Source organism: Falco cherrug, chromosome 1 (genome assembly GCF_023634085.1).
Source record: "Falco cherrug isolate bFalChe1 chromosome 1, bFalChe1.pri, whole genome shotgun sequence".
NCBI lineage: Eukaryota > Metazoa > Chordata > Aves > Falconiformes > Falconidae > Falco > Falco cherrug.
In genome coordinates, this window is record NC_073697.1 from 110073737 (window position 1) to 110100956 (window position 27220).

The 27220-nt window shown below is 41.5% G+C and overlaps 2 protein-coding genes across 12 annotated transcripts in view; both read right to left on the reverse strand.

Annotated features, from left to right (window-relative positions):
• The window catches only part of TRIM37 (tripartite motif containing 37), a 30872-nt gene extending 15843 nt beyond the window's left edge, over positions 1–15029 (reverse strand). For all 10 annotated transcript variants that reach the window (XM_055719164.1, XM_055719169.1, XM_055719155.1 and 7 more), the window contains exons 1-11: positions 14822–15029; positions 13191–13292; positions 11791–11831; positions 10574–10690; positions 9230–9317; positions 8246–8368; positions 6848–6971; positions 4841–4908; positions 2546–2670; positions 1160–1210; positions 639–720 (exon numbers count right to left, since the gene is read on the reverse strand). In XM_055719164.1, coding sequence (XP_055575139.1) covers positions 639–720; positions 1160–1210; positions 2546–2670; positions 4841–4908; positions 6848–6971; positions 8246–8368; positions 9230–9317; positions 10574–10690; positions 11791–11831; positions 13191–13292; positions 14822–14842 — 942 coding nt within the window. In that variant the 5' untranslated portion in view covers positions 14843–15029. The remainder of the gene's footprint in view (positions 1–638; positions 721–1159; positions 1211–2545; positions 2671–4840; positions 4909–6847; positions 6972–8245; positions 8369–9229; positions 9318–10573; positions 10691–11790; positions 11832–13190; positions 13293–14821) is intronic.
• A 1302-nt stretch (positions 15030–16331) lies between these two features.
• Positions 16332–26917, reverse strand: SKA2 (spindle and kinetochore associated complex subunit 2). 2 transcript variants are annotated; one of them, XM_055719233.1, is made up of 6 exons: positions 26761–26852; positions 20949–20993; positions 19328–19417; positions 18381–18557; positions 16970–17071; positions 16332–16802 (listed from the first exon to the last, which is right to left on the reverse strand). In XM_055719233.1, exons 1-6 carry the CDS (start codon positions 26791–26793, stop codon positions 16752–16754), a joined length of 498 nt encoding a protein of 165 aa, XP_055575208.1. In that variant the 5' UTR covers positions 26794–26852; the 3' UTR covers positions 16332–16751. The 2 variants fall into 2 exon arrangements, with proteins under 2 accessions (XP_055575208.1, XP_055575219.1); XM_055719244.1 differs by lacking the exon at positions 20949–20993 and having other exon boundaries at positions 26761–26917.
• Positions 26918–27220: the final 303 nt, after the last annotated feature.

A 27220-nucleotide genomic window follows, 5' to 3' on the forward strand; every position in this document is an offset into this window, starting at 1 on the left:
AACTTGTACTCCATCACTAAACACATATTTCTCCAACGCAGCTGTAGTAGCAGCCAGAGCTTCCTGGAAGCACTGACTGGACTAGCAGACTGGAAAAACATCACACCTTGTGGGTTGATGTTCCAACACTGACAAAGATACTGCCTCAGAAATCTGAATATCCCACTGGAAGGGCATCAGTACGATACACACGTTTTAATGTCAGCATCTCAGAACTGGATGCACAGTAAAACAGGTTCCCCTTCAACTAATACTTCACCCTCCTCTCAACTTCCCCAGTAAGTATTATCCATAAACAGAAACACAGTAAGTTACTCTATACCTCAGTTCTGCAAAAAACACTCAGACAGAAATGGTAAAAATATTGAAGTTCCTATGACATATTAACAAGACCCATTTTTAATCACCTTTAAATTAACCAGATGAACAATATTGAGAGTGTTCATGCCGGCTATCTGGAGGCAGACAGTGAATACTCCAACGGCCGGTGATCAACTCTACAACCTTATTACCTTCTTTTCATACACTTTTTATATACAACATGAGAAGAGACTAACTGGTGTTTTCTTACGAGAGAAGCAAATGAGTGCTGCTTAGGAGTTTTGGATGGGATAACTCTAGTTGAAAATATAACTCACTGGATAAACTTTTAATCTCCAGCAAAGTCCTGACACTTGAAGAGGTGGACTGTAAACAGGATCTGCTCGCTGACGCAATGTACTATTGAAAAAGGAAAAAAAATATTTGCTATTGGGACAAAGCAAACCCCTCCATGAAATAGTACGCTGCATATACGCTTTCACACTCACACGCTACAACCATCCTTCTTGCTACACACAGCACGTAGCAGAGTACAAGGCTCATGCAAAATGTTAAGTGTCCATACAGATATATGTATTCCTTGCAAAATTATTTTTCCTCTTTGAAGAAGAAAAATAAGTAGCTTGGCTTTATCATGGACAATCTTTTTAGCTAACAGTTTAGCTAGGGTTAATTGTTCACCTGGTAAACAGAAGATTTTTGACTGAATTCCCATAGCTTAGTTCATATCTCACAGTTCTCAGTAGAGACTGTTCCGTGTTTTAAAGAATACTACTCATCTACAGAAGAAACAGAAAAAAATTACCATGAATATTGGGAAGCTAAGACACATCCTTACCTGAAGTTTTCCAAGACAAACGTAGTTGAGTCATAGGCTGGAACCAATTCACTGTGAAGGGGGAGGAGGGGTGGGACGGGAATGTATTAGAGTTGAATAACGTGACATTAAAAATCCCAACTTTTGTAATCTCCAGAAGTGTTTACCAGAGCCACTGAAATTCACTACAACTACACTGGGTTATTTCAGTACTTCTGAAAATTCTATTTATGAGGCTTCTCCCCAGTACCTCTCCACATGATATCACACAGTAAAACAAGTACGTTAAGAAGGGAAGAGCAACTGAAAGCATTTAAGAGGATTTGCCCTTTTACCTGTGATGGCTAATAATCTCTTCATATAGTGAATTTTTAATGTAAGACTCCTTGGTAGTTCTAGAAAGGATGAAACTATTGTACGGCTGAAAGCACAAAGGTTAAATGGTGTGTATTTGAGCAGCAGGTACCTTACTGCCAGTGGAAAATGAACAGTCAGATTTAAACTCTCCTCAGAAGCATTTAACTATTCTTTTCAGGAAACACGTCAGGAAAATAGTTTTGAAATGACATTTAAAAACAAGCCAAACCAATTTTTGCTAAAGAACACAAAGTTTGAGGGATTCTTTAAGACTTTTCCTACTTTTGATTTTTCGGAGATTCTTTTCAGCCAGCTAGCCTAAACTCTCACCAGACTTCCTCAGAACCCAGCACTCGCAGCACTCTCTTTACGAGGAACTGTGCTATGAAGTGATTTTGGCTATATATTCTGAATTAAGGTGACCTGCAGAGACATCCCATGAGAGCCTTGCAATTACACACCGAATGACCCAATAAGAGAAAAAGGACAAATCAGTAACCTAAGTGTAAAAGAGAAAAAAACCTGTCAGCTGGAACCCACTGTCCTGACTCCCCAGCAGGGACTACAGACATAAAATAAGCCCTGCTGGAACAGAAAAGCCTACTTGCAGCATATGTTACTAAGAGCAGCAAGTTAAGCAGTTTATAATTTTCAGTGTCTAAGTCTGGACCCAAATTCAGTCAGAGACACTAGGTTTAACACAGAAACAGACCAAATCACTTTAGCCGAGAAGTATGACTCTCCTTTGCTAGAGGCTGGTATCAGGCAACCTCTCCAGCAATCTATCCATCAGCCACCTATCATCCACCCTTTCAAACCCTCGTGTTAAAATGCAGCAGTACTCTCTGTCCTACTTTTACAAAAGGCTGATGTACATAAGAACGTATCTACCTCCCAGACTCACTGGAACATCCTCCTCCATATAGTGGTACAATAAAATGGGAAAGAGATACTCTAAGCTACTTTAAATATTATTTTAACAAGCAAAACAAACCTTTGTGACATGGCTTTCCCATTCAGACTACAACGGAAAGAAAAGGCAGCACTTACCTTGTGAAGTCTGGGGGGACAGGAGTAGTGACAAACGAGGCCATAGGCTTCCGATGAACCTGCTGGAACATCATCAGGATCTCTGAACTTTTGGATATCAACTCACTCTTACTGCATGATCTTAACTATATGGGGGGGAAAAACCAAAGAAGAAAAAAAAAATCCTTATGTCTTAGTACAAACTGTAGGTTGTGACTTTTTGTTTATAAACAAATAAATGGCATGTCTGTCACAGCTTCAGAAGATTAGCTACAACACAATGTAAAATGAAGCTCAGAGGTTTTTGGTTGGGATTTTTTTTTGTTTGTTTTTGGTTGTGGTTGGTTATTTTCCCCTCATTTGTTTGGGTTTTATTTCCCTTGAAACTGTCAGCTCTCAAAACTAAGGATTTGGCTATGATAGCTGATGGTTGTGTGTTCTAAAATTTCTGTTAGGAAATCAAAACAGATATTGTGTCTCACTCCAAAGCTTGTGCAGTCCATTTGGGGAGTCCTGAATATTTAAGACCCTGCAAAATTCTACAATTAAAATTACAGCAACTACTATGTACTTCATTTAGGTTAAACTAATTTATATATGTCCAATTAATACCAAGTCACATCTACTGTGTTTAGGCAACAATAACAAAGTAAATCAATCTGGAAAGGACACTTAATTAGACTTTGCGTAATTTGCTCAAATATATCACAACACAGCGATACAAGCTCCTGTGACATTCGATAGTCCAGCACCTGGCAATACAGCAGTAAAGGAATAACTAAAATGTAGAACTTTGTTTTGGTCATCCACATTTCAACAAAGCAAAGCCTATATTATCTTAAATAGCAGCCCCAAAACCCCACTTCAATCCACTTCATTCAAGAATATCTTATAAAACCAGTGTAGTAAACCCCCAAAACCCAAAAACCATCTAATCTTAGATGTTCCTTGAACAGCTAGTACTGTATTTTCTGAATGTCTTTACTAAAGGAGGCAACCTACTCTGGTTCTTATTTATACTTTACATTGCAAAAGCATATCTTAGACTTACATTTCAAACTTTGTCAGGCTTAAGTGAAATTAACGTGTACATTTTAAAGTCAAATTTTTGCTACAAGTTCTTCAAATAATTCTATTACTTTCACAAAAAGAATACAAAATTCAAAGCCTCTCGAGAGACACACACGATGACTTCAAGCAGAGACCTACAGTTGTCAGATGTCTGCATCTTCTCTCAATTTTTTTAGTTGGTAAGCTTTTCCTCCCAATTTGGAGGGACAAGAGGTCATGTTTCACTAGCACTAGCGTGTTAGCATTTTAATAGGTTTTTTTCTGCAAAAGAGAAGCTAGTCTGCAGAGCTGCATACGCACTGCTATGCAGGATTGGAAGGTACTCATTCAGGCTGCAACACAAGTAATTTCTGAATACACAGACAGCTTTCAACAGGCATAAAAAGATATGCTGATGGAGTATGCAGGAGCACTCATCCTCCTGATGTCATTGATGCTTCAACTAAGACATCCCATTACAGGTATGCAATAATTAAGTGCAAGGAGAACATGATAATCACTGATCAGGTGAGAAAGCTTAGCATTCTTACTGAATCAAAAGCAGTGGAGGGAATGAAAAAGGAATACAGGACAAGAGGTATCAGGCACAAAGCAGCTTAGCCCCCTTTCCCAACTTAAAATGTCAAACTCTGCTGAAAGGCAAAGTAAATAGAGTAATGTTTGAAGGAAGAAAACCCTTCCATGTCCTCAGGGCAAGTAGAAATTGTTCAGGGCAAGTACAATCAACCTCTGCAGAACTTTAGTATTTCACTTCCAAAAGCTGAGCTTGTACAGCTAGAAGCAAGACGAAAAAAGTGATACCATGTCATCTTCTTGGAAAGACAAGTGGACAGGAATAAAATAACTAGAACCAGTTCAGTTTTCTTCAAAAGCACATAAACAGAACATTTTTCTTTAGTCTCCATCCATTTATAGCCACCACCCTTCATACACAGTTGGCGGCAGCAGAGCTAAGAGAAACTACCCACAGTGTCTAAATGCTGTTACCCTAAACTAACACATATCTGAGTAGTTTTATATGACATTGCTATTAATTCCTGTAGTAGTTTTTCAAGAAACAGAACATCTTTTATCATTTCTAGAAGACAAACTTATTTTTAAGAAGAAAACGTGCAACCTAAGGTCACTTAAAGATACCCTCAGAAATATCCATCAATTAATGGTTTATAAATAAATAAAATAATGAGAAAGGCTGACTGAGCAGGGATCCATGTAACACAACATTTCAGCTCTTTTCATAATCACCTGATGTTCTACTTCTTGAAGCAGGGATTCCAGAAGCTCAGTTTCTTGAGTAAGTGATGTCTTTTGACCTGTTTAAAGAAAAAACAAGAAGTTTAAAGAAAATAATAATAAAAAAGACATACTCACTGGATTTTAAGAAACAGAGCTTTTTTTTTTTTTTTTTTTTTTACCTGGATGCTGCCCTAGAACCTACTAAGGTAAAGGATTTCTAAATATACCAAAAATATACCAAGGTTGATTGAGAAAGCATTTTAAAAGCAAGCCTGTGTTTTTAATTAGAGCTGTAGTGAACAACTCACTTGAGATTAAGGCAGTAATGAAACATTCTGTGTCCCAGAAATGGCAGGTTTGTTGTTCTGGCGTGCTTTTTTGGACAAAAAAGCAGGTCTGACTTCACTGAATTTGCTCTCATCCACACATTCTCACCCTCTCTTTTATACTAGCTGACACTTTTCTCCTAAAAGCTACCATTTCTCTTGACTTTGATGTTGAAGTGTTTTCTTTATAAAAAAGAACAAACGATGTTTAAATGCATTTGTACATTTCAACTAGCATCAAGACCACAACAAGAAAGAATAAAAATCTAAGTCACACTTGTCTCTTTTCCATCATGGGGATTTGCTTTGACTCCATCATATATTGCATACCTGAAGAGCATTTGGCAGTTGTTAGGAAAAAGGTGTTACATGGGCAAAATATTAACCTGTACATACAAATAATTAAGCCATTCTACCACAGCTTTAACACTGATCTTTAATCAGTATACACCAAAACAGATCTTGTGAGTGCTTACTGTATTTGATATAGGCACAAAATATGTACGAATGTACACATCCTGGATTTAACTTAACGCAATCATTTTAAAGTACTGACATGAATTTGAAACTTGAAACATAGCTAATATACATTTATTATGTTGTTTTGTTTTTAATGGAAATGAGCTAAGGGAATAAACGCAAGCATGATCAAAGCTAAGGACGTTTTCCAAGCATGAACATTTCATGTTTTCTTTGGCTGGGTGGCAGGGAGACAGGGTGTGTGAAGATTTCAAGCATCAGAAATACATTTCCAGCACAGCCATTTTATTGCCTTACTTTTAATTCCCAGACAAGTACACAGATACAAGGTCAAGCATATTTTGTCTGTGTACTTTGATCTACTGGTTGTATACCTTGCAAAACTAAGGCTGTAAATGCAACATTTCAAGAGCTTCTAAAGAAACCAGTATTCCATGATGTCACATTTAGTGTGTGCTCCTATCAGTGCATTTCAGAAATGAAAGCACACATGGAATAACCACGGCACAGATGCAAAATCAGCTGAGTAAAGCATGCACAAAATTATAGCCAGCTGAGGAATATTTGGTCCTTCTCACTGAAAGCTACACTTTTCAGCAGTGTTGACAGATATGGAAGCTTACAGAAGCAAGTGTACCACCTGCCTTCTCACCTCTTTATACCAAAGGACAACTAGTGACCTGTCCCCGGTTAGCAAAAGCACCAGGAACCAAATTAGCAGCTCTGATTACAGATGCCATGTTCTTCATTTGCAGACAAGGCTGCCTGTATCTATGGATCTGAACTGTTCTCCACCAGACATCACATGGAGACTTCTAATTTTTTAAAATTACATTAAAAGGAATATATATTACAAACATGGCAAATTACAAAGATTAACTTCTTGGCTAACACAAATAATGGTGTAAAAACACCTTAGGTGAAAGGTAGTACACATCTTATAATTAAATGGGAATGTTCTCCAAGTTATTATACAGGAGTTTCTAAGAGAACATAACCAGATTATGTCTAACAACTTAGAACTGTATCACAGTAACTACGTAATTACCTGAAAGCTTTGCTGTAACTACAAGTTTTCTGTCAGCAGTTAACCTGGTTAACACCACGAAGTGTGTAAGCAGCCATACTCCCAGGGCAAGAAAGTTTCTTAATAGATTTACACATTGTTAATATATTGCACCTACTCGTAACAGGTCAGGCAAATACCTACCCATTAACGTTATAAGCTTATTCTTCAGCTGAGTGTCTAACCGGGCAATCATCATCTCCACTGCATTCCTGATTTCCCGAACTCGCTCATCCTTCGCACTACGCACTGCCTCCACATTCCTCTCCTAAAACAGCATTCACGAAAAAACAAGCACAAAAACAAAGCCTTCACACTTTTACACTTTTCACTCGTTTACATGTTGACTCCACCCCCTCAGATCCCAGAAATGCCTAGGCCTCCCTAGAGTCCCCTCCGACCCTGTTTTTCTATGAGGAAAAAAAGTTTTAAAATCCTGGTCTTACTGAAGCTTGCATGTTTAGAACAAGAAAACAGGAATGTGTTTTTAGATGAGCTCTATCACAGGCTATTCCTGTTGCCAGTTGTAAATATCCTTTGACTTTCACTGAATACATACGCATGCCCTCTGGTGGGTGACCAAAGGTTAACAGTAAACTTGAGCAACATTCCCTCAGTACATTTAGATTTGTCATATGGGGATTCTTTAGTATCAAAATTTGTAAATTCAACTGCCAGTTTCTCTTCTGTAACTTCAGCAGCACCATAACCAACTTGGTGATAAAACAGTGACATGTGAGCTGAAGCAGAGCTAACCTACCACTGCATGTGGCAAACACCTACCTGAATACAGCACAGACAAAAAAACATACAGAAACTTGTTTAAAGAAACCTTATTTTATTTGTACAAAGACTACACTATAAATGTAATAGCATTCAGCTGAACACAAAAATAACCCTTCCCAGAATACAAGAAACTGTACTGTATTGTTGGAACCCCCACTGAAACTGCCAAAGCTGAACATGTTGATGCTTGGATGTCTAACACATTTACCCCTATGGGGAAGAACAAGGAGGTACAGAGTTCAAATCTCGAACTGGTCAGCTGCTTTACAGCCTATCCTGTAAGCTCATATATACCTTTAGTTTATTCTCCTAAAGCAAGTAAAATAAGCTCCATCAGAATAAAGCATTTTTATACTTGTGTAGCATGGCAGACTGCATTTGTACAAGAGATGGCAAAAAGACATCTTCCAAAAAACTGTCTAACTCTAGCTTTTAAATAGCATACACCAAAAGAAAAACTCCCTTTGCTAAGTCACATCTTTTTCTGTCTGGCAACTACAAAACAAGTATTGAGAATAGGTTGATCTTTCCACATTGTGTAAAAAATAAAAAGTAAAAACATGTCTCTATGGGATAATCCAATTACCTTCACAGAAGCAACAGCTTCTGAACAGGTGCTGAAAACTTCATGAGTTTTCATGAAATGGTTTCCATTGTGTTTTCAACTGAAATGGTGTTTGTTTCCCACCTTACAGTTATCCTTTGACAATGGCATACTACAGGAAAACTTAACGTTATCTTAGATCGATTTCTTACCACTTCTTGCACCAAACTGATCAATTCCATGAGTCTTCGCCTCAGCTTTGCCACTTCTTCGTTTACTTTTGTGACATGTTGCTCATAGATTTCTGCCAGTGGCTTAAAAGTATGTCCTCCATGCTGTTAAAAAAGAAAAAGGGGTGGGCGGAGGTGGAGGATAATAAAGCATCTCATTTTAATTTCATTCCACTCCTATTAAATTACTGAGAGGGGAAGAAAGCCTCCTAGTGTATCACTCATCTTGGAAAAGTTCCAAAGCAGATTGTATGTAGGAAGTCTGTCTTTCACTTCCCTTCATAAGAAGTCATGAATTTGGCTTTCATACCATCAAAACTTCCTGTCAAGAGTTATTTGGAGTCTCAACAGTCCTCCAAAAATAAACTGCTTCATTCACTGTGCCATTCTCTAACAAATAGGGATAGAAGGGTTATTTTATTTTTGTTCTTATTATTAAAACACACTTCCCAAACAAAGGCAGCACAGTATTAACCACTTATATTCCAAACAACAACAGCAGTCTCTCCTTGAAATATGCAAGTGAAAGGATAATAAAAAGCATGGTGAATTGTGCTACTAACACAGCTTTGAAGATATCTGGGATTACAGGCCAGGATGTTTAAATAACGTAAGCGTTATCTATATTTTCTAAGACTTCTTCCTTTGCCCATACAATTCTCACTACCATTTAAGTTTGTCCAAGATCTCATGAAGTCTATAACAAGGAACATAATTCTGACCTCCTTTCAGCAAAAATTCAATTTGCTTCTCTAATTATAAACAGAAGGTATTGCCTTTCACAACCAATGTCCACCTTAAATTATAAATACACCTACAACTACAGTATTTGCATGGCAATTCAATAGCCGTAACAATAGTTTCATAGCATTTCTATCTCTCTAAAGTGCTGTCCAACATAACGCCTGCAGTCTCTTATTGTAGCATACCACATGAACATATATGAGCAAGCAAGCCTCTTCTTACCATCCCTCCCCAAAGCGCGCACTGGTGGCAGATACACTTCTTACAGGTCCAGCAGAAAACACTAAGCTTTTCATGATGATTTTCACACCTTAAACAGAAAACACACTTATCAATAGGAAACAGCTATGAATTTTCTGCAAACTCAATTTAACATTTTCACTTGGTTTGCTACCCGATACAGAGAGTAAAGCACAAGACATCAGCATAGTTTTGCAAGAAGAATACTTAGATTCAGTAAAAACCTTTTATAAAAGAAACATTGCTCTTAGTGTTCTCTCAGCCAGTACTTCACAGAGATAAGAGAGAAAGTACATTACTAAAACTGAATTTCTACCCAGCAGATAAAGGATATCATCAACGAATCAAGCTCAGAATTCTGGAAGTTAATACTTCATATTATTAAAATCCTAATCATACGCTACCTAAAGTATCCACAGAGCAATGGCTCATAAGCTTTTTGGACAAAACTGGTCTTTGCAATTTCTTAAAATTTCAGGAACAGCACATCAATCAACAAATCAAGCACAGACCAGGCCAGATCTTCTCTCTTCCCCCTCCATTAGGATTCAGGAACTGAGGGAAGAGGCAGGCATAGAACACATCCTTAGTTCCTGTCCGTCTTTCAGTGCTTCTCCTCACGCTTTTCTCTTCCAGATCTCCAAAATATATCTTAAAACACATAACAGCACTGGTAATAGGATAAAACCAGGAGAAAAGCCTGCGGAGAAAGTACTGACAGTTGCTCCTAGGAAGAGAATATATCAGAAAATACAGGAGGCTCCAAAGACAAGGAAGGAGAATGAACAGCACTAATGTGACAGATATAGCAACAGTAGTGCTTTCTGTGGCACTTTACGTATTTCCTTTGATCTCAATCTGAATTTATCAATGACATTTTCGCAAGGGACTAAAAGACATCTTCTCAGAACAGCTTCTCTGCTTTTACATGCTGAGATACCAAATCAGCACCCACAGTCTGAATGGGACTGACAAATGAGCAAGCCATCGAGAGAAGACTTTTATTTCATATGTATGGTCACTAAGAAGGGTTAAGAGCCTTAAGAAGTATTACCACCCTTCATGTTTCCCGTACGTCTCATTTTAACTATATTGAGTCAAACTAGAACTAGTGGTAGTTTTCTAGAGAGACATCGAAGAGCTTTTCTTCTGCCATTACATATGACAGAAATGAATTCCAACTTCTAGGCAGACAGCAAGCACAGTTCGGCTTTTGATTAAGGAGAAGTTATTGCTTTGTTCCATGATTCTAGTAAAAAGCTGAAATTAAAAGCCCATTCATATAGTGAACTGCAAAATGCTTTATGTGAGGAATACTCCATTTACTTGTCTTTTTCATTTTCTTCATGCTTTGTGAGATTGCACAGTTGAAGTGTATCAAGCTGCTGCGTGACCTCTTCTGCCCAACGACAGTTTACGAGCTCTCGTAGCTGCAGTGGGGCTCTGTAAAAAGCATTGCTAGAGTTAAAGGAAGAACTCAGCTCCAGGAGCTACAAGAGAAGCTTTGAAATTAATTCAGTTCATCAATTCTACGCTACCAGAAAAGTCACAGGCAAAGAAGCCAAAGCTGTACTAGTTATTTCAGAAAAGACAGTAAAAAAAAAAAAAAGAAAGAAAAAAAAAAGAGAAAGTAATGTTTTAAGTCTATTTGCTCCTTTGGGGGGCTGGGGTAAGGCAGGAACTGCAACAAACCACCCCACAGTGACATACAGAACAGCTACACAGGGAACTCAAGAACTATTTCCAGACCTCTTGACAGGCTCCTGGGTAACACTAGGCGAATTTTCATTTCTCAGTACTTCTTCAACCTCCCCCATTATTCAGCTACCTTCATCACAGTGCTGCAATCACCACCTTTGTAAAATATAGATATCTTTCTCTCCTTACAAGCATTTTAGAGCTATTGATCAAATACTTTACAAGCTGAATGTTAAAAAAGTTCTGCAGAAACTGTTGGTTAGTTGTTTTTAAATACCTCCTTTCCCTTAGGGGTAAAAATATGCTCTCTTTCAATTATTGGTCTATCAAGAGCTAGAATTGGTAGGTACTCAAGAACTAGAAGTGCTAAGGGGTGCCAGGGCTTGGGGGGACAGGGTGGGGCACCACATTAAAAAACTAAAATACTGTAGCTATGTCTCAGACAAATCTGCAACACATAAGCTAAGTCACACAAATTATAGCTATAGAAAAAGTACACATTTCAGTCTGAAAACTGAAGTTTCTGGTCTCTCTAACTCTTCTAAGAGGACTACAAGGAGTTCTAAGGGGAATACCATCCAATTACCCTATTACACCAACTACATACACTGAACAGCATGTGTAACGGGAAAAACAAAGATCTCACTTAGCTTGTCACAAAACTAGAATGTATTTTAGAGTATTATACCACGGTAATTCTTTATAGTAAGAGCAGGCAGGTCTCAAAAAAAAAAATAAATCAAGCTTACAAATTTAGCGCAACCTGCAGTGAAAAAAAGATCAATCGTAACAGGACAGTACAACCAATTCCTGATAATTTATTTCTGATATTAAAAACACCTTACCTACAATGAGGGCACTGAGCTCTTTGTTCAGTCAGCCAACGCTATGAAGGAAAAAGGAAAAACATTTTTAAAGACACTGTAAGAAACAAACTGCGAGCACATACATTCTATCATTAATTAGGAGTTACTTCATTTTATTACAATCTTCCTTCCCATATTTTTTCCTTTTTTACAGATTTGTAATTTAACTGCTCAATCATTTAGTCACAGAAGATGCTGCTATTTGTATCTTAGTAACAAAGCAACTACTTAAAATGTCAAAGGCACTTCAGTTAAAACTATACAGAGAAATCAGAGGTACCAGATATTCCATTAGAAGCCACACACCTGGCACAGATCCCCGCAGTCATGGGCTAAAGAGCATGTTTCAACAACAGAAAGCAAAAGATACAAGCAGCACATTTCTTAGAGTCTAAATTACTAGTCTTCAAGGTAACTTCTGTCTTCCTCTCGAGCTATTTATACACAGGCTAGATACCTGCAGTTCAATGATCAAATCCACAAGGACCCTCTGAATGTTTCTCTTCCAGAAAGCTCTGAAGACAAGCAGCTGAGGAAAGAACTTCACCTGCCCACTACAACTTACAAGTGTAAAATAAAAGCTCAGCAGCTGAAAGGCTTATATTTGTCAGCTCACTGAAGATTCTCATGAATAATCTCTCACCGCCCCTCAACAATATGTCATCTAACACTCAATATGCAACACGAATCCTTCACCTATGGTTCTTGTCAGAGCTTTCAAAGTGAATGATAATTGTCTGTTCCAAATTCTGGAAATACTACTGGAGGTCTGAAACCTCAGCTGAACCCTCTCTCCCACTACGCTAATGCGTAACAGTGCCTGGACTGGGGACTGAAGTGTTACACGTTGGTAACCACGACCTTAATAAATGAACTGAGGTTCAGCTGCTGCTTCAGCCTGTTATACCAGACTCCCTCGACAAAGATTTAGCCCATATCTGGTCATGCCATACTAGTTTGGTAAGCATTTTAAAATGCTTCCAAGGTGACAAGAGGTGATGTCATGACCTTCTAGTGCTCCATAACGACAGACGTGAAGTCAGCATTTGATTCCCGTCTCAACTTTTGTCTTCCATACAAGCATCACTGACTCTCAAAAGATGTTAAAGAAGGGATCATTAAATGTCTGCTTCTTAAAAGCAATTATTCTAGATAGTCCCTATAATTAGCACTACTGAATGCAATGCACAGCCTGCCTAGTTTTTCCTCAGGGTGTTGTAAAAGATTTTGAAAGGGAAACTAAAGAGCACAGAGCAGGAAAAAAAGTAATCCTTGGAACTCCAGGAAAAGGGGGAAGAAAGCAGCAAGAACATGTTCAGAAGATCAGTAGTTTTTAAGTTCATACATTTGCAAGAATAAGCCATAGTAAGCAAACTCACCCGAATACAACTGAAACAGCACAGCTTGGAGCAATGAGGACACAGACGTGCATCACGCAATTTCTCCATACAAATAAAACATCGGAATACTTCAGCAATGCTCTGCAAAGGGTAGATTATCGCTATTGTTAAGCCACACACTTCAAACGTATCAGAGCTGCACTTACTTTCCAGGCAGAGTGCCAGGTTTCATAAACACAGTCGCATTCCAAACAGCTACAGAGAGCACATCTCTAAGCAAGATCCTAAGTCAAAAACCATGGCTCTCTTCCCCACTTTCTCCTACACCACCAGCTCTCAGCACCCATTTTACAATGCTATTCTCCTTCTTCAAGGGACAGTCTCTTTGTTAGGCTTATCTTTTTTGAAGTGGGCCTTTCCGTAGCCAAGGCATTATTCCTACTTCTGTTGACACAGGATTGAACAGTTGCCAGAAGAAACCGTGCTGCACCTGCAGGTTCTGAACCCGTGAGTGTCAATGCACTTGCACTAAACCAATTCAAAAGCACGGTAAGTGCGTGTAGGTGTTATACGGAATGCTGATGACAAGGCTTGAGCCAGATGGGGCATTTTTTTGACTTTTTTTAAGATTCACATTCTTTTAAGGCCTACCATTAGCACTAGCTCCACAATTTCTACACTCACGCACCATTTAATCAATCTTAGGTCATAAAAATGTAATTTTTTTTTTTCCTGTGCCCATTCAAAGAGAGAAGCATTTTGTTCTTTAATACAACCACCTCATCTCCCTCCATTCTCAGAATGTTGGGAATGGTACTTTGAAATGTCAGGCAATGTTTGCTTTCCCTATTGGTAAGATTTTCTCACTGACAAAGAAGTTTACATTCTGTATTATACAGAAGCTAGACCCCATTCTGGCTTTAGCCATGGAACTTGGAAGGATTCTTCAGATGGGCTAACTTTCCCCCTGCCAGAGCTGAAATTACAAATCAACACAAAAGCCAGGCATACCTTCAACGTACAGATACCACAGTACCTCCCATACATTCTGGTTGTCTTTAATGGTTGCAAACCATTGAAACGCAACACATGCATTTACAGGGAGTTATGGCACATGGGTCTTCTACATTCTTCTCTTCTAACACTGACCGCAGCGGTGCATGAAAGCTGCCCAGCTTGCAGACACCACTAAATATTGGGCCTCCACACACGCCGAGGCGGGTTCTGTCAGCGCCAGGCCTCCATCCACCTCCAGAACAGGCACCTCCGATGCTCCACCAGTTTATTTTCCAACCCTGACCCCGTAAGGTCCCCTGCGTGCCACCTAGAAACGCCACCTCTCTACACCCTGCCGCCTTCCCTCAGTTCAGCAGCGCTGAGGCGAGCCCAGCTCGGTGCCATGCGCATCCCTGCCCACCGCAGAGCTGCCATCTGTTTACCGCCTCTCGGGCCGCCCACCGCTCGGCCTCCTTCCCCTCACACAAGGCAGGGGGACCTGGCGCGGACCCCGCGGAGGCGGCCAGCCCTCCCCCGGCCCTGCCCCGGGCTCCCGCTGAGGAGAAGGTGCCGCCCGCCGCCGCCTCAGGGATGCGCGCCCGGGGAACAGCGCTGCCCGCGCGCCGCCCGCCTCCCTGAGGGAGCGCGAGCGCAACCGCCGCCCAGCCGCTCACCTCCACGCTCTGCTCGTCCATGGCCGCGGCTCACGGCGGCGGGGGAGGCTCTCCCCGGCCCCTCTCCCTACCACACGGCCCGGGGGTGGGGGGGAGAAGTGGAGGCGCGGGGAAGGGGGTTTAGGGGCCGCCGGGCAGCGGCCGCGCCCCCCGCAGCCGCCCGGCCATGTTCGCGGGGAGCGCCGCGGCCCCGCCCTCCGCCAGCCCGCCCTGCGGCCGCCGGGGCTGCACCGCCGCACCGCGCATGCGCCAGGGCGCCCGCCGCGCCCGCAGGGGGCGCTCGCCAGCGCGCGGGAGCCCCCGCCGCGGCCCGGCCGGCGCTGAGGGGAGCCGCGGCCGGCGGGGAACGGGGCGCTGCTACCGGCACTGCCGGCCCAGGAAGCGGCCAGAGGTGCCGAGCTGGGAGCCCCGCAGGGCAGCCGGAGCGCGGCTCCCCGCCGTCGTTGCTGAGCGCTGAGTAACGCGAGGGACGCGGTCGCTTCCCGCGGGGAGCTGCCGGCCGCTGGGTTCCAAGGCCTGCGCCGGTTGCTCGGTGCCGGTGGCACGGTGGAAGCATGGCCGCGCACCCCGGCTGAGCTCGGGGGTGCTTCCACACCCCGCCCGGGGTCAGCCACGGGCACGGTACCGGCCCGCCAGGCCGCTGCTGCGGCTGGGCAGCATGCGGTGCGATCGCTCCTGCGCTGCTTGCCCACTAACAGGCATCTGTAATTATTTCAGCCAGATTTCACTAATAAATTGAATACTTAAGATTGTTCAAGGCAGTGGGAGTGAGGATCAAGTCCCCTATTGAACGTGGATCAATGTGATTAAGTCTAAATGCTTAAGTACCAGCTCAGTTTGTGAAGTGACAGCAACCTTGTAGGTAAAAGGGGCACACTCAGCAGCAGACATCATAAAATCAAGGCATATCTGTTATTTATTCCCCTTTCTTCTTTGATGTACAACCTGTTCCTCGTCCCAACAGACTAAATAAACCAACCAGTTCATGGGTGAGTTCAGAAATCAGCTTTTCCCTTCCCAAGGGCAGTAATTTAAATTTCCTTCCTTTGGTAGCCATCATTTTTCACAAAAAAAAAAAAAACACAAGGGAACTTAATAAAATTGGTATTGCTCTCTCAAACTAGGCTGAAGTAAACATAAAAGCATTATACATAAGAAAAATATCCCTTTTTTGTGGGGTCTAGTTTTTTTTTACTATGAGGGCGGTCAAACACTGCAACAGAGGTTATAAACTCTTATTCTTGGACTTTTTTCAGGACACTGCCCTGAGCAACCTGCTGCAGCTGGCACTGCTCTGAGCAGGGGCTTGGACTGGGCAATCTCCAGGGGCCCCTCCTGACCTTGGCCATCCTGTGGGTCTGCAATTTTTCTGGACTGTAAAAAACCACAAAAAACCCCCACAAGACAGTTCACATCAAAGGAACATTAAAAGGGTCAGGGACCAGGTTCAGGGGTTAGGGCAGGGCTCAGGGTCAGGAGTTACGTAAATAAAAGCACAATAAATCTATGGTCTCATCTCCTTAGCTTTCATCATTTATTCAGGAATGTAAGTACAATTAAGTGGCTTGGGTTATTTGTCTTAAAAACCCACTCAGGAACTTAGGCAAGAATATGGAAATGTCACGTGGCTATCAATACTCTTCAAAAATGCATCAACTACAACATCCAAGATACAATAATCAACACCTCAATGGTTTTTAACCCTCCAATTTTAAGTATTACAAGTAGAATTTGTATACAGAAACGTTAACAGCTTTCCAGCTCCTAGACACCACAGAAATACCTGCCTGTGAGTAACCCAGGAGCTATGACCAAGATGCTTGTGTTTCAAATGAGAATGGACTGAGCTTTCATTTACACAACTAATTTAACATTTCCTTGTTTGTCAAGTTCCACAATAGCAAGTTCTTTCAAGATTTGTGTTCCTGAGTCAGTGGCTTTCAGAATCATTTTCTTCATCTGTGAAATACTCAACACTGCCCTGTAAGACAAAAGCAAACCCTTTAGTGAAGCAGGGCATCAAACATCAGGTCTGGCAGAAAAAGGTTAAAAAATGTATACTGTTAAATTAATGATTTTTGCGAGTGCTCTGTAAATGCAAGCTTCAGCTGAGCTATACTCAGGATTAATGGTTTCTGGAATACTGACACTCTGTGGCCTAATGGCCTCTTCCACTTGTGATTCCATTTCTTCAACAGTTAGGCAGGTTAACTGCTGTGCTGCAGTCTGTTCTTGTGACAGAGGTAGGCACTAGAAAAGGAAAACAAACAGAGAGAACTCTGATACTTTCAGTTCCTAGGGTGACGATATTTACAGAAGAACTCCATGTTTGTGTAGCCCTTTTCTCATGGAAACTAACAGTAGATTCCTACTTTCCTTCAAATGAAAGCAATCTACAAGCAAAGCATTTCTGAAAAATCCAACCATAATATTCCCTTAACATCAATAGTATAAATGATTCAACAGAAAGAAGATAAACTATTCAATAAAAAGAAGTATTTCACTTAAAGACTTAACATTTCTCCACAACAGTTCAATCCATCTTTGGTTTAGGACATATACAAAGTACAAGAAAATCTTTATCTAAAAGTCTAAATATAACTCAAGGGACAAGTCTTCAATTTTAACAAAATCCAAATACAAAGTTATTCTTGGCAGCATGTCCTTAGACCATAGGGAAAGAAAATATTTTTTCCTTTCTGTGACCTATAACGACTGTCTTTTAAATCATTATACAGTACATTCTATCTATAAAGACTTACCAGGAACTTGTCAAGAGCTGTTGACAGATTAAACATAATCTTGGGGGACTGTCATTAGAACACTGAAGTGAGAGCCAAGATCTGGGAATACGGTTTAGTCACACCACTTCTGTCTTTGCCACTAGACTATCAATCGGCTCTTTTTTATCTAAATCGCCTTATTTGTAAGAGGACAAAATGAATGCTTTCACAACCTCTTCAAAACTGTAATGAAGCAGTGTCTGAAGACCACTTACAAAAATGCGTTGGCTGTTTTTGGGTTTTTTAATAGATAAGCACTATCACACTGAGAAAAACTTACTTTTTTGCACTAATATATACTAATAGCAGTTCCATCGCATATGTTAGAATGGGTTGTTTTTAACTTACTCTAGACTGTGAAAATGTATTTGGCATTCAAAAGCTTTTTTGCTTTTTAAAATTAGTTTCACTTTCTAATTTCTTTAAGGTTGCTACTTTTAAAAAATGTCAGTGTAGAACTGCGACACAGCTGTGGACAGAGGCATCAATTTCTATGAAACTATTAAAACGTGTCACACTATTCACACTATTATGGTATCCAACCCCAAACCAGAACACCCCTAGCTCAACTGTTGAGTGATAAATCAGGCTTATGATTTACAAGAGCTCCCATCTTGCAAACATTTCTTCTGGTAAATGGTCTTCTTATCTTCCGAGTCTTCAAAGCTTTCACATATAACAGTTTTCAATGCAACTACTCACATCTACGTAAAGGCTACACAAATACATGTTCATTTACTGAAGTGAGACCCAAGTGATTAAAATGGAGATACTACCTCAAGATCAGCTTGTTGCTGTAACGCCTGAACCACCTTCATTGTGTTCACTAGAGCAGCATGGATGCCCTTCATGGATTCTTTCTGCTCTATGGAAAATTTCTTCAGCTGCATACATAACATTTTATAACGGGATTTCACCACTGAGAGTTCCTCCAAAACAGCAGCTGGATTTTCCTGTGTAGAAAATAAAAGTGCATTTAAACTATATAAGAAAAGAAAATTAATGTGGCCATATAACAATGAAAATTTTAGGCGTTAGAGCCACTAAAATACGACATGAAATGACTCTTTACAATGAAAAGTGTAGCTGTGACCATCTATTTCACCTATACATTTAATTTTTCATAAGGCAAAATGATGGTGTTAATAAAACAGCATAACTCTGTGGTCCCACAACAAATAGAGGATGAATTTGTTGTGTTGATGCATTTTAATGGCTTTTCTGAGTTGGAATAAATTACAGACTTTTAAGTAAAAATATTATTTTTCCACTACACATTACAATATACATGGAGACAAGGACTTATTTATAAAATCCTTTACATGATGCCATTTATTGTTTTCCTCTTCCTTTCACCTCTGCCCCAAATCTAAATTTAGTCACTGCTTATTAGCAGGTTTATCTTTGATTTCAGAGGAAGGGTGTGTGTTAGCTCAAATCAGAATGTGTCTCTTAACAGTACTACTCATTTCTCAGAGCAGAACATAGGAAAATTGCACTACAGCAAGAAATCAAGGGGGTTTTGTTGTATTGAATTCTGTACTGAATTCATATTAGACCAGTTACCTTGATACACAATGCAAGAAATACTTCATAATAATAAAACCTAACCGCCAGACAAAAGAACAGCCACACGTATTTTAGGATTAAATAAAATTACCCATTTATTACCAACTTCATGCAAAATACAATAAAATCTATTAATTTTATCTGAAAATACTACCTCTGCTGCTGGATTATCAGGAAGATTTTTCATTAGTTCAAACTCCAGTCTGTTTTGAATATAATCCAGATCAGATTCTGCCTTCTGGAACTAAAATATTTAAGGTCAGCCACAGTATATTAAAAAACAAAAATTGCAGACAAACCCCAACCATTTGCCTTTCCTGTATTTCAGGAAAGCAGAAGCCAGATGCCTCTGTTTTAAAGGCTCATGTACTGTCAGAGTAAGTTTCTATTCCTCCAATCTATTCCATTAACTAATGTTTGCCAATTATGCTGGCACACACCGAGCCTGAAAAATAGAAAGCAAGAATCTTTCAGAGTTAACACAAGCATTTTTCTCTCACATGTGAAAACTACATGTGTGTGTAAGCACACACACACACACACACTTTATTAATTTGACCCTCTTTCCATTTGTCTAACCCAAATGACCCAATTGTTCTCTCTGAATCTTGCCATTAGTACCTTTTCCATGCAGCTCCCCAAAATACATGAAAACATTTCCATCTCTTCCTATGTTATATGCCCTTGTAATGCCAAATCTCTCCAGCTGAAGTTTTTAAGTGGTACATCAAAGTGGTAACTTGTATCAATAGAAAAGAAGATGCATCTTTTTTTAAACCAATCTTCACTGGTGATTTTTTTTCTCCTGAGACATTAATGTATCTTCCATCAATTTTTAGAGCTTTTTCTTGGCTAGTTGCTCTTCTTTTCAAACATTAGAAGTTCTGTTAGCAAAACTGTAATACTCAGTTATTTACACAGCAGAAATTATAAGTGTTCAGGATCCAAGCATATTAACAGAGATTTTATTATAAATTATATTAGAAATGCATTCTCTCAGATGGTTATAATACCCGTAATACATTTTATTATTCTGCAATAAACCAGACTGACAAATAGATAATAAATTGATGACATCACATTTCTTTCCTTGGGATAAATAAGCCACCAGAGAATTATCTAATTGCCTTGTAAAACAGTCTGCTGATAGCATTATTACTTAATTAATTTTAGCCTGCAATTTTAATATCTATTAAGGACTTCTGCTTTAAAGAAAGGCAGTTTTCCCAGTTCACAAACAACTCATGAATTTTTTAACGTAATAATTTGGTGATTTTAAAGTCACAGAAGAGACAGTGAAGAAAGCAAGTTAAAATCGTGTTTTGGAACTTACTTGACTAACCCTGCAGTAACCATTACAACTTTTTTAAGGATCAAAATAAGGCTGTGTTTGTTAACTGTATCCCAAAGTACTAACTGGCAGTGTTAAAAGGGTAGCTAAACCGACAAACTTCAGTAGTCTGTGGATGTAGCACGTAGTCAGGCCTGGATACTAAGAGGATGTTGATGTTTTAAACATCAGCCTTGGGATCCACCTTCAGGAACTGCCATTAATACCTTCGAGGCTCTGGAACTCCAGCTAGCCTAAAGGAACAGTGTTTGATCCAAAGTATTCTAGAAGTAAAATCCCCTTACTGATGTAGTGAAAATGTATGATGTCTCATCCTTCAGTAAAATTTCAAATAATAGCTTAAGAAAAGGAAAATAAATCTAGTAAAGACCTTGAGTATCTATAAATCAAAGGGCAAGCTTTTACCCATTAGCCCATAACTTACCATCTGCCCAACAAAAGTCCTTCCCACATCTACCCCAGAAACCAGCTGTGATAAAATGCAAGAATAAAATTGGTTTTATTATACTATGCATTCGTAAAGAGTTCATGTGGGATTTTTTTTTCCCCTAACTGCTCAATTGTTTCTGTTCTCCCTCACTAGCAAATGTTTTTAGGTTTCATTTCGAAAGGCAGGCACCGCAAAATGATAATTTTTTGCTTTTTTCCAGCCTCTCCATTTGATTGATCTTTTGGGAAAGAAGACAAGGGATAGGGGTGGCTTTCAAAATTAGCCATGAAGCTCCATTCCCAAAATACTCAATATTGATAATTTGAGATTTACAAAACAACAGCAAGCCACTAACACCATGCTACTACTACGAATCAAGGCATTAAAAACTGGATGTGAAGCTGAATGCTTACCCATCCTGTGGCTATTTAAGATTTACGCTTAATGAAAATATTAACACAGCTCAGTATCACTGCTTTCTCCTGAAAGTATACTAACTCTAAAAGAAACAAAAGTTATTATCAGCAATTTCAAAGCATGTTTATAAGCGCTGCCATATGTTCCTCCATTACAGTCCATTTTTCCTTCATTTTATAACTATTTATTTCTTGCTGCATTTCAGGAAACATACACCGGCAAAAATCTCACCTTAACGTTATAGATTAGGAGCATTCGTATGATGAGTATTGTACAACAGTCACAGAAAATGCCGTTTTCAAAATGTAAATTTGTGATTTACTCACAGGCTTAGCAGAAAATCTTAGAAACTGTGGGGCAAGACTCAAGCCATTGCTGCGTACTCTGCTTTCAGATGCTTTGACAATACTATTGCACTGCTAGCTGTAAAGTACAGTAGTGCAATAAAGTCAGAGCATTCGTTAGCAGCAAGAATTCTGTACAAGTAATCAATACACTCAAAATATTATCGGAAAAAACAGGTCAAATCAGACAGTGGTTTCTGTGGATCGTGGAGAATTGGATAAGGTTAATGTTCACCAAGCCCTAATACAGACACACATGAACTCACATATTTCAAGACATTGTTAATACTTATAATCCCTGTCATTCCACTGACTGGGAGTGGGGGGGAGGGGGAGGAGAAAACCACCCAACAAAATGCTTAAAAGATTTGTCAGAAATTAAATTCCAAACATTTTGGTGCTCTTTTAATTGCAAACTACACTTCCAAATGTATTTATTTCTTAGATTTGACTCATGGCAAGCAGAGATTCTAAACTGCTATCAGACAGATGTTCTTAAACTACATTACAGGGAACATTTTCTGGACACCAGAGCTTATTCTTCTCATTTGCAAGTGCTGAATCACTTTAAAATGCACTTAAACACATGCTCATTTCCCAACGTTGTGGAGGTACATTACCACTGGGGTTACGCCACATGGGTGTCAGAGCACCATCAGAGTGGGGGGGTATTTCATAAATCTCAATAAAGGTTTTACTTTTTCATCAAACTGTAACTTCATATAAAAAAGTTTGAGAACTCTTGAGGGTTTGAAGGCGCTAAGATTCTTAACAACAAATAGCAAAGAAACAGGAATGGGATGGGTGATTGCTGATGCACACAGAGCAACAACCTGAGTCAACTCCACACCTATAACATTTCTCTGGAACACACTGTAGGAAACAAGAAAACTGTACTGTGTTCTTTCCTCTTTGCAAGGCACTTATTTTTAAGAGAGATACTGGCATTTGTCATTAAAAGACCAGTTAACATTTCTCCTTGGCAAAGAACTGGAAGACAATGAGTGCAAAAAAAAATAAAATTAGTGGCAATCCCATTTTACAGTTGTTTTGCAAATCACCTTCTGGTCTCAGACAGTGACTTTTGACTTGTGACTATAATACTAATAAGAAGAATGAGTAACGTAGATAGTATTGCTGGCCAATGCCCTTTTAACATTGCACTGCTTTTTGTGCATGATCACTAGTAGTACAACATAAAAAGGGCACTGGACAGACACCACTCAAGGGAAAAAGTAGGTCCACTATACCAAAAATACACTGACAGAAATTAACTAAATCACTCTGCATGAAGCGCTCTCAGCTCATCTAACAGTTTCATCTATTTGTTATCAGATTTTACTAAATGGATGACCACAACATTTCTCTCAGTGCAGACTGATGTGCAAGCTGGAAGGCACTAGCTCGATGTGCGAGGAACCACGCATTAAAGGTTAATGAAATGGTTGTGGGTGCAGAAGGATACATTTATCACCAGCAACTACTACATACTGTATTTGCATTAGGGGCCTGATGCCGTGTCTGTTGAGGCTGTTGGACAGATCTCCAGTCCCAGCAGACTTCAACGAACACTTGTGCTGCACAGTCTCAGGCGCCCAAGCCCTCCACTACAGCACCCAGCATTCTTAGTTAAAGTAAGTCTGCTTTATAATCATTTGCTTAATGAATCTCATCTTATATTGCAGATGTTATGGTTCACTCAGCTTTTCTTGTTACTGTACTTTAAGCAATAGTCTCAAATAACATCAATTACCCAGTATTTTCACACGTGTCATTCTTTTTAAGCTCCTACAAATTAGTTTATCCCTGGTACCATGAGACTAAAATGAAGCTTTCCATGAAATGCATGTCAAAACCTCTGGGGAAATAAGAAGTGTTATTTTATCACACTTCTGTGGAGAGAGCTGCCTTCACAGGAAATCCAGGAAGAAGAAACAATAAGCGCAAGGAAAAGCAAGAGACACAAAGCTACAATATGTGAGACACAGCTGCCAATGTACATATTCTGATTAACTGAAGAGAAACATTGCACTTTTGAATGAGCTCTGTATATAGGAAATGAAGAAGTGAAATTGAGGTGTGTTTAAGAAAACACCCTCTTCTTAAAACAAAAAAAACCACAGGTGAAGAGGCAATGGCCTTGTGCCCCCCAGCAGTTTTAATGGAAGAAGGCAGCCAGGCATACCATCCTCCTCCACCTTCTGCTAGAAGTTAGCAGAAGAATCAAATGGAAAAATGTAAGACTAACAGGGTGAAATCAAAATCAGTGTGGTTTTCGAAATCTTTGTATTACCCAAAGATTTGGGGTAATTAGAACAGAGTGAAAGACCGAGCTATGATCTCAAAACCTTTAGAAGTTTTATGTGTCATCTCAGCAGGTAATTGACCCAAACAAGCTCTCCACCTTGAAATTATTTGTGTGATGACCACTTTGGTCTACTCAAAGTAGATCATAAGACAGTGTCCCATTACTGTCTTCTTCCACTACCATATATAAAAGCCCCTGTTAACTTTAAGGGGGCTGAAATACCTCTCTGACTAATTACATGTACTAAAATGAGAATCACTTAAGAGACTTTCAATAAAACACATAAATAAACCGTAACATTAAACAAATAACTATCAACACCTAACCTCGGTATTGCTAAACAGATTTCTAAATTATTATTTCTAAACTAGGCTTTAAAAAAGAATACTAAGAAAAGAATACTAAGAAAAGATATGGGGAGATCAAACTCATGCTATGGGCAAGGCTGAGGTTTTCAATTTGAAATGAAAACAACTTCAGAGCTCTGACAAGAATGTAGTTTATTTTCATATTATTACCACCCTAAGCATGTGGTATGATGACTACAGTTTAGTAGACACAGAAAAAGAAAAGTAACTCCACCTCCTCAAAGGCATGGTTCCTTCAAAGAAAAAACAAAACACCACCACCTTGTTTTTAAAGTGCAGTAAACCTGAGAATTAGGGAGGATAGCTTGATTTCTCTGATCTTTCAAGTAACACAGGTATTTTGGCATTTATTCAAATTGTTACTTTTTATTTCTTAACAGAAACACTATTACAGATGAAAATATTCGTTCAGAAGTGTCTTAATATTGCAACCTCACATAGGTCACTCAACAAGGCGACAAAGGCACGTTAGCAGAACAAGCTCAGGTTCAGACAACTTTCAGCCAGTGGCTTTCTTTTCAAACAGACACTTGACCAGCACCGCTCCTAATGCTGGGGGGGGGGGAATGCACTATGCTGGTGCTGGAGAAAAAGTGCCTGAAGGCACAATAAAGTGAAAGTAAACTAAACCCAGGGCGTTAAGCAGCGCACCAACTTAGCGTATTACAGTGAAAAGGGATAATGTGGATGTACAATATCGCTCAGCATGTTCTCCCTGTGTTCCTCTTATTCTTAGTTTCTTTTGAGTATGCCACTTTGGTGATGTTACTGTGTACAAATAAGAACTAGGAGACTATTAAACTAATTTTTACTTAATGAGAACTTGAAACCCAGAATGCTGGAGGAGAAAAAAAGCCAAAGATACATCTATGGTATTATTTGTCTCTGTATTGCATAATATACGTTTTTCTTCCATTTGTGGTTTATCAATTAGGGTACCTAACACTGCTGCTAGGACAATTAAAATTACAAAAAACTTCTGGAAGTTTCCAATGAAAAACCAAAATGAGCATATTTTGAATTATTGAGTACAAGTGCTTTAATTTATGTAAGGATAGGAATGGAAATTATATTCTCTATTAAGCTTTTGGATACATAAAATATTCCCCAACCATATTAACCAAGAAAAAAGAACCCTGTGAACAAGATTACACTGTGTAAAAATGAATATCAAGATCTGAAGGATGCCACAAGGAACTTGGCTGATAAAGAAACAGTTTTCCAGTGCCTCCCAATACATAAAAGCACAGCATAACGCTTTTTTTCTTTTCTTTTCTGCCTATTTTTTCTTCTTTCTGGCTCCTCCAGGAGCGGGGCGGGCAACCCGTTACATAAGGTAGCCCAGCCTCGCCTCAAGGCCCGGCCCGCGGGGCACCGCGACCCACCGAACGCCCAGGGGCTGGGGACCCCGAGCGGCTGAGGGGCAGCCGGCTCCCCTCAGGCCTGCCCACGGCCGGGACCCCGCGGGGCGGCCAGGCCGCCGCACGGCCCCGAGGCGCGGAGGGGCGGCCAGACCCGGCCCGGCCGGGGGTCGCGCTGCCACCCGGCCCCGCACGCCCCTCTCCCCAGGGCGAGCGGCCGGCCCCGCAGCGCCCACCCGCGGCGAGCCCGGGGTGGAGGCTCCCCGGCTCCTCGCCAGGCCTGCCCCCACTCTACCTGCCCCGTTCTGCCGGGCAGCGGAGCCCGAGGCCCGCGGCGGAAGCCCATCCCGCCGCATTGCCGCGCTCCCCCCCACTCCCGGTGCGAATGAAACAGTCCAGCCGGCCTCTCCTCCCCGGACCCCCCCGCAGGGAAAATGGTCCAGCCCAGGTGAGAGCTCCTCTCACCCCCCGCTAAGGGAAAATGGATTAGTCCGAGAGCGCTCTCCTCTACGCTGCGCCCCCCACTCCGCAACCCCCCCCCCCTCAACGGGGAAATGCCCCGGCCCGGCCGCGCCCCTCGGCGGCCCCGCTCCCCTCGCCACCGAGAGCGGTAACCGCGCCCGGCCTGCCCCCGCCCCCAGGTGAGAGGAGATCGGCCGGGCCCTGCCCCCGCGCCGAGGCGGTGAATGGAGCGGCACCAGCAAGCCCCGCCCCCGGGGGGGGGGGAGCGGAATGGACCGGCCCGGCCGAACTCGCCTGACCCGGGCGGCGGCCGCCCCGGCGAGGCCCGCGCGGGCTGCGCTCAGGGCCCGGATGGGGCGCGGGCGCGGCCGGGGGTGCGAGGGAAGGGCGGCCGCCCTCCCGCCGCGCCCCCCGCCGCGCCCGCGCTCCCCTTTCCCTCCCTCAGGCGGCAGTTCTGCGCCCTCCGAGCCGCTCCCGCCGCCGCCCCGCCGGCCCCCGGCCCGGCCGCCCCTCAGCCCGGCCGCCGCCCGCGCCGCCCGCACTCACCATGGACTCGAGCCTGGTAACCGCCGTCTCCATGTTGAATAGTTGACATTCCTCAGGCGGCGGCGGGGAGATACCCACCCCCCGCTCCGCAGGATGGGAGAGTCGGCAGTCCCCATTGGGCAGCTGTCACTGGCCGCTCGTCTCCCATTGGCTTGCCGCTGACAGAGAGCGCTCGCCATTGGGTGGGGAAGATTGTAAACCCTCTCCGAGGTAGGGGGGAGCCCATTGGTTAGGAGAAAAGCTGCAGTCGGTGATTGGCTAGGTGGGGAAGCGCCGCCAGTCGCTATTGGTCCAGAGTGGAATCTAGCGGTGATTGGCTGGAGTAGGGAGCGCAGCGCTGCGATTGGCGCGAAGTGGAGCGGCCGATTAGCTGCGGTCCGGCTCCAGCCGGGCGGGGTAGCGTCGGTCACCCCCGCCGGTTCCCTCCGGCGGGCCGCCGCTGCCCGTTCCTGGCCGAGCG